Genomic DNA, 12,949 nt, shown 5'->3' on the forward strand with positions numbered 1-12,949 from the left:
GGGCATTGCCTGAGTCTTGGCCTGGGGGTTTCCGCGGGGCGCGCTAAGGAGCCGACCGCCTGTGGAGAGCAAGAGGAGACCGCCCGGGCGTCCGGATTCCCGCGCTCGTGCGTAGTTCTACGCCGCAGCACTGCTCGCCTCCCCCTCGGGCGCGCGGCTGGAATGGAGTTTCCGGGGGGCGGGGGAAGGTGGGCTTGGCCAGCATGGGGCGTGTGTTTCCGGGTCGAGTCGGTGAGGTGGGAGGAGGCGGTGTTTCCGGTCGCCGTCGCTGTCCAGGGAGGCTGAGGCGAGAGGGAGCTGGCCGGGTGGGGACCCCGCACTACCTTCTTCTTCCTCCCCCCGGGTGAGGGGAGCGAAGGTTGGGGCCCTGACCCCATGGACCGGGAGGAGGCGGAGGCCGCCGAGAGCCGGGGCCCCGCTGTGTGGCCTTGAGCCCCGGTAGGTGGCCGGGGGCAGCTGTCTGGCAGGCCGAGGACTCTGAGCTCGAGGGAGGGGCAAGCGGATGGGCTCTTTGGGGGCGGGGGGGCGGGGGGGGCGGCTGTCCGGGTGTCGGGACCCAGCGGTGGCGCTCCTGACCGAGCTCGGGCAGCCAGCTGCTTCTGGCTTTGCAGAAGCAGAGCCGAGTCCCTGACTGAACACCCGCCTCCCGCCTTCTTCTTTCGGGGTTCGGGCCTGACGGTGCAGCTCCCTCCCACCCCGGACGGTCAGACCGACTGGACCCGGCTCTGGGCGTTTTTTTTCATTTTCTTTGCCTTCCGCAGCTTCGCCCGTCGCGTGCCGCTGGCACCCGAAGGGAAAGTGGCTGCAGGCTGAGGGGGCGGGGCCGAGCCCGCGGCGTCAATTAAGCTGAGGAACCTGGCCGCCTCGGGACTGGGCGGATTGTGCCCCACCTCGGGCTAGGCTGCGCCCGCGGTGACAGCGGGGAGCACTGCGGTGACGCGAAGGAAGTCAAAGGAGAAAGCCGCAGGCGGGATTCCAGGATGGCTTTTGCCTGGTCTCCAAGCTTGGTGGTGGTTCCCGGCTCACAAAAGATGGAGTTAGGCGAAGAGCGGGAGCGCTTAACTTAGTGTGATTAACAGACTGAAGCTAGGGACAAATTGGAAAGACGACCTCTCAGAACAATCTGTTCATTTTTCCAGCTATTTGGAAAACAAAGTCTGCAAATATAAGCAAAGCTATTCATGGCAGTCTGTTCTGTAACTTTCCCAAATATCTGAGCCGTTTTTCCCCTCCCTTTAGAGCTTTATCCTTGATTACTCATACCAGCTGAATAGACTGTTTCAGGCGTGCTCTCTCGTTGTTCAAACATATCTTATCGCTTTGTACATAAATGGAGTTCTACGTATGTAGCTGACAGACTGAACTATGATACATCCCCCATCAACCTGAAGTATTAAGTAAACATTACCCCCTGCTCTGTCTGAACAGCTGCTGCAACAGAGCGTGCTTTTATTTCGGGTGTACTTGTAACGCCCTAAATGCCAGAACTATTGCGAGCTTTTCTAGATTTTCATTTGTCAAGTATTGTGGGGGTGTGTGTTCTCTTCTGAGTTGTTACCCTTTGATTCTGTAACAATCCTATCAGGTCTTGGTGTTGTGTTCCTGCCTTTGGTCAGCCAGACGTTGCCTGGACCCTAACAGGGATTTGTGCCTGAGGCAATTGCAGGTTTCAGAGGAATAACTCTTTGGGAGATTTCATGAAATTAACTTTCCCTCTCTCAGGCATGGTTTGTAAGACTTCTTTTTTGCACTTCTAATCAACTTGCTAATCCAATGGTGTTTATTACTCCCGGTTTCAAAACCTATTCATTCTTTTATGCTTCTCTCGCCCACCTGCCATGCTATTGATGACAGCTGTTGAGTCACCTTGAGTTTAAAATCCTTTTGTGGTAGGCAGAAATGTATTGGGTAAGATCCATACACATACACATACACATGCACACTCACCCATTCCATCTTGGCAGGCTAGCGTGGTTGCTGGATATACTTTCTAACTTAGGCTCCATTTCACAATCTCCTAAACATGCCACTGGCCCACACACCTCCTCTCTGTCCCCTGCTCCCTCATAGGCAACTGCAAAACAACCAGAAATAGGAATAGATGGAAGTAAAAGATGTCCTTCAGATGTCTCAGTGAAATCCTTTTCTTTGTTTTTGTCCACACCAGAGGTGTTCAGAGGCTACTAGCTTAGTGCTTGGGAGTTGCAGTGGTTCAGTGCAATTGCAACTCAAACCTTGGTGCTCAGCAGTCGTGCAGTGTCAGGGATTGAACCCAGTCTTCCTGCATGAAAAACATCAAGAGCATTCTTCTGTGTGGCTACCCCTCATTTTTGCAGCTCTCTAGGAGTGTGTGTTTCCTGCTAGCATTGATACTGAACCTATGCAATATGCAATATTCCATCTCCCTGTATGCTGACAGAGTAATAGCTGTCAGCCTGTGCTAATTGCTGGATGGGGAAGATAGGTGCACATTTAGGGCGTAAGATTTTTGCATTGCTTCTTCAGAACTCAAGAGCATCAAAATCTTGCTGTTTAATCATAGAATATAAATATATAGAATATAGGGGATTTGTGTAAGAGAGAAGAAACTGATTAAAAGTCATTTGAGGTTCAAGGAGGTTGGATTTAGGCCACATATGGCACCTGGCAGTACTCAAGGGCTACTGCTGGTTTTGTGGTTAGGGATCCTTTCTGGAGGTGCTAAAGGGATCTTGTGGTTTTGGGAATTGTACGGAAGTCAGCCACATGCAACACAAGTGCCTTAATTCCTATACTGTCTCTGGCCTGAAAATCTACCCTCCCACCCTTCTTTTTCTTCAAGTCCTAAATCCTCTAGCCCTTTGAGTCCAGAGGAGCCATCATTATACCTTGCTAGAAGCTGTCTAAGTATTTGTTGATGTGTAGAATTCAAGCCAGAAATTGCAGTTGACTCTAAAATGTCAACTTGGGGGACTGGAGCAAACAGGGCACTTGCTTTGCATCTGGCTGGTTTGGGTTTGATCCATGGAATCCTATATGATCCCCAGAGCTTTCCAGGAGTGATCCCTGAGCACAGAGCTAGGAGTAAGTCTTGAGCATTGTAACCCCAAAAACAAAAAAACAAAAACAAAAAACACTGAAACCCTATAAAATATAAGATAGGGGCCTAGGGAGTAGGGAGATAACTCAAAGGGCTGGAGTACACGCTTTGCATGTGGGAGTTCTGGATTAAATCTCCAGCTCTGCATTGTCTTCTGAGCACTGCTGGATGTGGCCCAAATCTCAATGAAAAGTGTAAATTTGCTGTATTAACATGATAGTGGTGGGTTAGCAGCACACTGGGGAGTGCATTTCCTGCCTAAAGACAGTCACACTATAAAGTTTTTAAATAATGGGGCTGAAAAAAATATTGGAGCCAGAGTATAATATAGCAGGTAGGATGCTTGCACATGTCCAACCTGGGTTTCATCCCCAGCACTGCATATGGTCCCCTGAGCACCACTAGCAGTGACTCCTGAGCACAGACCCAGGAGTAAACCCTGATTTTATATATTTACAGACACACACCCACACCTCAGAGTACTTTTGAAGATACAATCTGGGAGAAATAATCTGAGTTTCAGTTCTAATTCTGCCACTAAGAACTTTGTGACTTTGGCCCCAGCACTTTGTTATGTCTATAAGGTTGGACCTTCAGAGGTGCCACAGTGGGATTAAACTGAGCACATGGAGAAATGTTGGGGGTTAAACTTATGACTTTGTACCTGCAAGGCAGGTGTTCTAACACTGAGCTATCTGTGAATTCTCTTGCTATGTTTTTTGATTTTTAATTTTGGAATTTGGAGACTAAACCCAACAGTGCTGAGGGCTTATTGCTGGTGCTGTGCTCAGATCACTCCTGGTGATTGGTGGCGGGGGCAGGGGGGTGTTGTGGAGGGCACAGCTATCAGTCTCAGGGCTTATTTCTGGCTCTAAACTCAGGGGTCACTTCTGGAGGAATGGGTGTGGGAATCCAGTCTGTTAGGCAAGGGCCCTACCCATTATACTATCTTTTGAGTCCCCTCTCCTGGTGGGTTTTGGGAGACCATATGCAGTGCTGGCAATTAACCCCAGTACCATCTCTCCAATCCTCTTGCTATATTTTTATCCTGTTAATTATAGACTATGTCAAAGCTCAGGTTTAAAACTTATGGCAGGGATGAGCAGTGAGAGAAAAACTTAAAAAATCTCTTCCCTCTAATTTGTCACATTCTCTAGCATTGCCCATTTCCAGGAATCAATTATTTTGTATAATTTTTTTTTCTGTCTTTCTAGTGTATTAGTTCTGCCTATCTGGAAGATCATGGAGAAGAGGCTGGGAGTTAAGCCAAGCCCTGCGTCCTGGATTTTATCAGGAGTTTGTTGGCAGGCATTCATGAAGTGTTTGGGAGACCTGTACCTGTTTTATACTTGCTTCTGCTTCAGTGTGCTGTGGTTGTCAACAGGTACCATTCTCTTTAAGATGTATTTATTTTTGAAGTGAGATAGTTTTATTAACCAAAACCTACTTAGAAAAAATAAGGGGCGAGAAAGAGAGGAAATACATGTTCATGAGAGAGAATGGGTTTCTCCAGTATGGAATAAAGCCCATAGTATTAAGATTTTTCAAAAAAGAGGTGCACTCTGAATTCTTCAGCTCATTTAAAAGACTAGTAGACAGAAAAGCAATCTGATAATTTCTTTTTTCTTTTTGGGTCACACCCGGCGATGCACAGGGGTTACTCCTGGTTCATGCACTCAGGAATTACTCCTGGCAGTGCTCAGGGAACCAGATGGGATGCTGGGAATTCAACCCGGGTCAGCCACATGCAAGGCCAACGCCCTACCTGCTGTGCTATCACTCCAGCCCCACAATCTGATAATTAACAGAAAAGGTCATCCTCTTGGTCAACCTTTAGTTCCTTGGGCTTTTGTGTCTTTTGTTTTGGAAACAAAATCTATTTTTCTTTCTCATAAGGGAGAATTGGCATCATCATTTTGATGCTTTTTGAAAATATAATGAAAAGGTTTCAAAGTTGGATGGGCTGTGTCCTTGAGCTGGATGTTTTCACTCAATATATCTTTTTTGTCTGTGTTTCTGGTTTGGGTCCACATCTGCTGTATTCATGGCTTACTCCTGGCTCTGTGCTCAAGGATCACTCCCAGCAGGGCTCAGGAGACCATCTGGATGCTGGAGATCAAATCCAGGTTGGGTACATGTAAGGCAAACACCCTACCTGCTGTACTACCTCTCCTGCCTTGTGGAGAGGCAGTACAGCAGTAGTACATAGGTAGTAGCTATGTTAACACTCTTAACATAAGTGCTTGGTAAATAGCACTTTGCTTCCTATTCTCTCTCTCTTTTTTTTTTTAAATCACACCCAGTGAACGCATAAGGCTTATTCCTGCTCTATGCCTCTGTACTCAGGGATCATTCCTGGTGATGTTGGGGTACTGTATTCCCTTCACTTTTCTTTTTCTTTTCCTTTCTTTTCTTACGGGGTATGGTTTCCTTGGTTTTTTCTTTTTTTCATAGAAGAAAGGGGAGGATTATTTGGATTGATTTCATAAGATATACTTTCCTCCTGTAGATTACTTCACTGGTAAGGAATCTTTTGTCAGGAAAGAACTAGGTATATAAATGTCAAAAAATGCCTGCCTTTTTTTTTTTCTTTTAGTGGTTTTTGTTGACATAGTTTCTTTTAGAGTATGGTATGTGAGAAAACAGCAATTTGAGAAAGACTTCTGAGTATGATGCCATTCTGGGCAATGACCAAAAGGCTTATCCCACTGTCTAGAATAACTAATCAGCCTTTTGATACTGTAATTCTAAAGTTTTCCTTTCCTAAATGAATTGATGGTCATGGTTTTGAGAATCAAGCAATTACTGTATTTAGCAATTTCGGTAACATCAACTTTGGATTTTTTGTTGTTTTGTAGTGGTGGTTGTAGATTGCATAATTATAACAGTGAAAATTGTAGTTAACAGAAAGTTGACCTAAATGATTTTTACCCAGATGATGCTTTGCTGGGACAGCTCACTATTTCAAGCTAACATTTTATGTAAGATATTTGAATTAAATAAGTAAATAAGTAACTGTTGTTGCACTATCACAGTAGGAAATTCACATTCTTTGAAGACAGTTCTGCATTACCAGGCTGCTGGTTATAAACAGTAATAAACATTACTTTTTTTTTGGTCACACCCAGCGATGCACAGAGGTTACTCCTGGCTCATGCACTAAGGATCCTGGCGGTGCTCAGGGGACCATATGGGATGCTGGGAATTGAACCCGGGTCAGCCGTGTGCTAGGCAAATGCCCTACCCGCTATGCTATCGCTCCAGCCCCAAACATTACATTTTTTTTGGAGGGAAGCAGGCTTGAGCCACACCTGGCAGTACTTAGGGATACTTGTGGCCCAGTACCCAGGGGTCACTCCTGGTGGTACTCAGGGGACCACGTTGTGCCAGCAACTGCACCTGGGCTTCTAGCACAGAAACATGGATACAAGCCCTTTGAGCATTCTCCCAAGCCCAACATTGCATATGTTATTTAATCCTCATTCAAACCCTAAAACATTACATATATTTTATTTTATATGTAAGGAAAGGTAGAAGATGTTTTGATTATGCTCACACTAGTAAGAACAAGACTGAGGATTCTTATTCCAGGTTTGCTTACTTGAGAATGCATGTTCTTTTTTGTTGTTGTTGTTATGCCTTCCAGTGATCTTTTGGAGGACCCAAGACAGGTTTTCACCCTGGGCCATAATTAGCACTTATTATTTGATATATTCTAAATACAAGTGAGAAAAAAACATTTCTGAGTTTTCATCTTGCTCTCAGTTAATCATAGCATTGTATACTCATTGAACTAATCTTTAGTATCCCTTGAGTTTATTATTTAAGAATAGCACCCCAGTGAACAAATTAAATATGATGGTGCGAAGGTGGTATTGTTAGGGTGGTTATTGTGGGGTTGAGATTGTACCAGTGTTTTTTAAGAGTTTGGAGCTTTTACCATGAAAGAACCAAGAACTGTATGTGTTCAAACTGAGTAAGCATGTATATAGCACATAGCAGATAGTTATGTTACTTATTTTAATTTATTAGAGCTTTCCCATGTCAATTAGAGAAAAGCAACAATTTTGCGGGGGTTGTCACACTCCGTAATGCTCAGGGAAACTCCTAGCCTGGTGCTTGGTGATTGCTCCCATTGTTGCTAAGGGGACTATAAGGTGCTGGGGATTGAAGTTGTATTTTCCATGTGCAAACCAGGTGCTCCTGCCTCCCTTTTTTTATTCTCACTTATCTGTGATATATAGATAACAGGACAAGAAACTGCAAGGTATAAAAGGGGAGATACCTAGATTACCCTGGTCCTTAGATTTAAATTTTTTTTTAATTTTTGCTACTGTGGTTTATAATACTGTTAGTGATACAGGGTTTCATGCAGAACACAATATAGCACTATCTCCACCCACCCCCTGCCCCCCAATATCCACCTCCCTCCATTGTCCTGGTGTCTCCTCATATCCTTCCCTACCTCCTTTCCTCCCCTATAGTAAGCTTCATACTGAAGATAAGTTCTGTTTCTGTTACCTTTGAGCATTTGTTACTTCCCTACTTAGTTTCTTTTTCTTTTTTTTAATACTTCTCATATGAGAGAGATCATTCTGTTTCTGCCCCTCTTGCTTCTGCCCTTAAGCCATCTCTGTCACCCAGATCATAATTTGGTTTTGTTTGGGGGTGACACCTGAGGTACTCAGTGTACCACATGCGGTGCCAGTGATAGAATTTGGATGGATTGCATGCAAAGCAAGTGCTTTAACTGTTGTCCTATCTCTCCCACACCTAAAACCACTAATGAAAGATGTGACAAAAGTACCAAAAATAAAAATTTTAAATGTTTTATAAATTTTTTTTAATATTCATTCTTATTACTAATTTAAAAACTAAAGGTTCACTGTATCACTGTCACTATCATGTGTCACTGTCATTTTCTCAGAAATGAGAAAATCCTGGAGCCAGGGAGATAACTCAGGGAGTACATCCCTAACATGTGCAAGCCCATGAGCTAGATCCTGACATGGTCAGATATGGCCCTATTTGCCCCTAAGCACCACTGGGGTGGCCCTGGTAGTCCCCAGAATTTCTTGGACAAACAGAGCACTGCTTAGTCTGAGCACCAGATATCATTGGGACTGACCCAGGCCCCTCCGGTTCCCTAGCACAGCTGGGAGTAATCCCTAGTTAAAGGACTAGAGCACATGTACATGCTCTATACGTTATAGCCTTGGATTTGGTCTCCGACATGACTTGGTCCACTAGCTATTGAGAGTGGCTCAAAAGCAAGCAAAATAGGCAAAACCAAAAAGTTCATATTCTTTAACCTTAAGCTTCCTTATAGGAGTTTGCTTCAAGAGCACACTCAGTGCGACTTGAAGGATAGTATAGTGGGTAAGGCACTTGTTTTGCATACTGCACACCTGGATTCAATTACCAGCACCACATATGGCTCCCTGGACCCTGCCAGGAGTGATTCCTCAGCACAAAGCCAGGACTTTGAGGAATTCTAGGTGTTTCCCCAAAACCAAAGATAAAATATGGGGTCAAAGTGATAGTACAGTGGGTAGGGCATTCGCCTTATATGCAGCTGACCTAGGTTCAATCCCAGACATTCCATATGGTCCCCTGAGTCTTCCAGGAGTGACCCTTGACTGCAGAGCCAGGAGTAACCCCTGAACACTGCCATGTGTGACCCCCAAATCAAAAATAAATAAAATAAAATAATGAAAAGTCACATTTAGGCACCAGGGGGCTAGTACAGGAAGTATGGCACTAGTCTTACAGTACTGCTAGTACCAGTTTCAAACTGCCTGCATGTAAACCTCTAAGGGTCACTCTTGAGCATAGATTCAGGATTTTCCCCATCATGACCAAAAATCCTACGTGTTGAAAATACGTTTAGATACTTGTGATTGAAAGCATTTATAACAATTATTTTCTGTTACAAAACATTGCTACAACCTGCCAATATAGAATGGTGGTAAAATTATGGCATATCCACATAATGAACTATTATTCAGCCTCAAAATTCATATTTTGGAAGAATAAGTGTATGGAAAAATGTGCCTATGTTGAGTAATAGAATCAGGATGCAGAAGCACATATTCACTATGGTGCCAATTTTGTGAAAAGAAGAAAATACTTTTATATAATAGAGAACAGCTTGGAACAAACAAATAGCTAAATGTTTTTGTGTATTTTTGAATAGTAAAATTATTATCTCTTTATACTTACCTTTTTGAGATATTTTTTTGCAATGTACATGTAGAGAAAAAAAATACCTACCTGAAAAAGCAACCACAAAGCAATAGCAGCAAAAACCTATTGTTCCTAGTCTGAGTCAGTGTTTATCTACTTGTGAATTCGTTCAGTTTGTTCTTGAACACTGATAATTTTCCTTGATAAGTTCATTCCTGACTGTTGGCTTTTATCATTTAATTCATGATTAGATGAATTCTTTCGAAAAACAAGCCGAGATAATACAGGCCTCCAGTTGTCCCTGTTCCTACTGATCATTTAGTGTCTGTTCCAGTTCTGACAGAGGCCCAGGTACCCAGTGACTTAAACATAGTGAACTTTAAAAAGAAATTTTGGTTGGGAGGGTTTGGGCCACTCCTGACAATGTTTAGGGGCTACTGGTGCTGGGAATCAAGTATGTTTTAGCTGCATATAAGGAAAGTGACTTAACCCTATAGTATCTCTGGCCCTATGAACTTCTCTTTTAAGTTTTGGTATTTTGCCACATCTGGTGGTGCACAGGGCTTACTCCTGATGGTGCTCAGAGGGCCAGGTGCACAGGGCTTACTCCTGATGGTGCTCAGAGGGCCATATGTGTTGCTGGGGATCAGACCCAGGTCAGTCGTGTGAAGGCAAGTACACTCTCTCTCCAGTCCTGTGAGCTTCTTTTTAAATTTCTGTCCTTGAATTCATTGCTATAGCTCATTGCAGAAAACAATGACTATAATTTATCTGATTAAAAGTGCTCTTTTTGTAGGCCATTATATATCACTATTTTTCTTCTAATGTTATTGTTAACTTGCTTTTAGACCTGAGATTATCACTGTCTGTACACACAAATGTGAGATAATACCAAGAACTTGAAAATTCCTGCAATGAATTGTCAGCTTCTTGAGAACAGAAATTTTGCCTGTATTATGCTAGGTACTCCTAATCAATACCAGGGGATTGCATATCATAGATACACTATAAAAGCATTTGTTGACTAAATTGATTAGTAAATTAGCAATAAGGGAATTGTCCTTTGAGAATTAAACTTGAATTAAACTTTAAAACTAATACCATAGAGAAGGGACTAGTATGACAGTAATGGTTAGAAATGATCACTTCGGACAGGAACTGAGTATTAAAAGTAGGTAAAAGAATATACCAGATAACCTTTTGGTGTATTTATTTCAAACCATAATGAGCGGGGAGAGAGGAAGAGGGAGAGGAAGGGAGGGAGGAAGGCAAGAAGGGAGGGAAGAAGTGTGTGAGAGAGAGAGAGAGAGAGAGAGAGAGAGAGAGAGAGAGAGAGAGAGAGAGAGAGAGGAGAGAGAGGAAAGAAAAGCCTGGGGGACTGGAGCGATAGCACAGAGGGTAGGGCGTTTGCCTTGCACCCGCCGACCCGGATTCGATTCCCAGCATCCCATTTGGTCTCCTCAGCACCGCCAGGAGTAATTCCTGAGTGCAGAGCCAGGAGTAACCTCTGTGCATGGCCAGGTGTGACCCAAAAAGAAAAAAAAATGCCTGGTATAGAAGTGGGGGAGGGAAACTGGGGACATTGGTGGTGGGAAATGTACACTGATGAAGGGGTGGGTGTTGAAACATTATATAAGTGAACACCCCTCCAAAAACAGGCTAATACATCCAGCATTCGAGAGTTAGTTTAAAATTAATATAGTCTTGGGGCCGGAGCGATAGCACAGCGGGTAGGGCGTTTGCCTTGCACGCGGCCGACCCGGGTTCGATCCCCGGCATCCCATATGGTCCCCCAAGCACCGCCAGGAGTAATTCCTGAGTATAAAGCCAGGAGTAACCCTTGGGCATCGCTGGGTTGTGACCCAAAAAGCAAAAAGAAATAAAATAAAATAAAGTAAAATTAATATAGTCAAAGGAGAGACATGAGAAGAAATCTTAATAAGACATGGGTTGTGGGGACTGGAGTACAGCAGCTTTGTTGTCTTGCATGCAGCCAACCCAGGTTTAATCCCTGGCATACCATATGGTAACTTAAACCTGTCAGGACTGATTCCTAAGTGCAGAGCCAAGAATAAGTACCGAGCACTGCCAGGTGTGGCCCAACCCTTCCGTCCCACCAAAACAAAATCAAACCACATGGGGAGGGGGCTGCATGAAGAGATAGCTCAGCAAGCTAACTCTATGCTTTGTATCCAGGTTCTGTACCCTGCACTGACTCTGCATGATCCCCTGAGCAATGCTGAGAATCATCTCTAAGCACAGAACTGGGAGTAGGACCTAGAGGTCCCTGAGCACCAGCAGGGTAATGATGGGTGGCCCCATCATTGTTGGGCCTGAGCCAGACCATAGCACTGAACCATCTGACCAGGTTGTTCTAGTATTGGTGGAGTACAGTAATCCAGGGTCCCTGACCACTACTCAGGAGGCCTCTTCCAAAGAAAGTAAAAACAAAAGTTGCAGTGCCTTTGAGACCAAAAAGATCTGACTTACAGTAGTGTGTGAATCCTTTTTTTTCTTTTCTTTTTTTTTTTTGGCCCGCACCTAGAAGTTCTTAGGGGCTGCTATCCCCTGTTCATTGCTAGGTGGGGCATCACTGTTGGCAGTGCTTGGGAGATGATGTAGGGCCTGGAGGTCAAGATTAAATCTGGGGCTCCTGCATGCAAAACATGTATGCCAGCCCTCTGAGCATACAAATACCTGTCCCAGATATTTGTTAAAATATAAACAAGGGGCTGGAGCGATAGCACAGTGGATAGGGCATTTGCCTTGCACTCGGCCAACCCGGGTTCGATTCCCAGCATCCCATATGGTCCCCTGAGCACCGCCAGGAGTAATTCCTGAGTGCAGAGCCAGGAGTAACCCCTGTGCATCTCCGGGTGTGACCCAAAAACCCAAAAAATATATATAAACAAATATGGGACCTGAGAGATAGTGCAGAGGTTAAGTCACTTGCACATGGCTGATCCCAGTTGGATCCCAGTATAGCATATAGGCTCCTGTGAATTGCCAGGAGTGATCCCTGAGTACAGAGCAAAGAGTAATCCCTGAACACTGCCAGGTGTAGCCCAAATCCCTGCCCCAATTTGACAAATATGTTAACATATGTAAAGAAAGAATGTCTCCATCTGGAGAGTTATGGGTGGCAGGAGATGAGAGGACCTGAGGAGCCGTGTAAACCTGCAATGAGAGTTATCTGAGACTATTAGATAACTATTAGATAGACTATTAGATAGACTATTAGACCTAAAGCTAATTGATTATGAACTTTACTGACATTCCTTTGCTTCTACATGTATAGATAAATACTTTAAGCGCTGTGGCTACATCTCAGCAGACTGGAGTGCCTTTGCAATCAACCAGACTTGGTTGATTCTTGGCATTGCCTGGTCACCTGAGCACTGAAATATCTACCTCCCTACCCCCTTGTATGTCTATTTTTTAAAATTTTGCTTGTTTTGCTCTGTATTTGAGCCACACCTCGTCATGTTCAAGGGTTACTCCTGGCTCCACACTCAGGAATCACTCCTGGTAGTGCTTGGAGGATTATGCCTGTATGGGATGCTGGGGATAGAACCTGGGTTAGCATTATGCAAGTCAAGTGCCTTACCCACTCTACTATGTTTTCACCCCACCCCCACCTGTATTTTGTAATACAGAGAAAAAGTATTTAATTCAGAATAATTT

The 12,949-nt window shown here is 44.2% G+C and overlaps 1 protein-coding gene across 2 annotated transcripts in view; it reads left to right on the top strand.

Moving 5' to 3' along the window:
* Positions 1-55: 55 nt before the first annotated feature.
* Positions 56-12,949, top strand: part of KIAA0319L (KIAA0319 like) — a 123,284-nt gene continuing 110,390 nt past the window's right edge. The window contains exons 1-2 of one of the 2 annotated variants that reach the window (XM_055137493.1): positions 56-188; positions 4,294-4,463. In XM_055137493.1, coding sequence (XP_054993468.1) covers positions 163-188; positions 4,294-4,463 — 196 coding nt within the window. In that variant the 5' untranslated portion in view covers positions 56-162. Of the gene's footprint in view, positions 189-225; positions 439-4,293; positions 4,464-12,949 lie in introns of those variants that run through there. The other variant, XM_055137494.1, reaches the window with a different exon arrangement.

Source organism: Sorex araneus, chromosome 5 (genome assembly GCF_027595985.1).
Source record: "Sorex araneus isolate mSorAra2 chromosome 5, mSorAra2.pri, whole genome shotgun sequence".
Classification (NCBI taxonomy): Eukaryota; Metazoa; Chordata; class Mammalia; order Eulipotyphla; family Soricidae; genus Sorex; species Sorex araneus.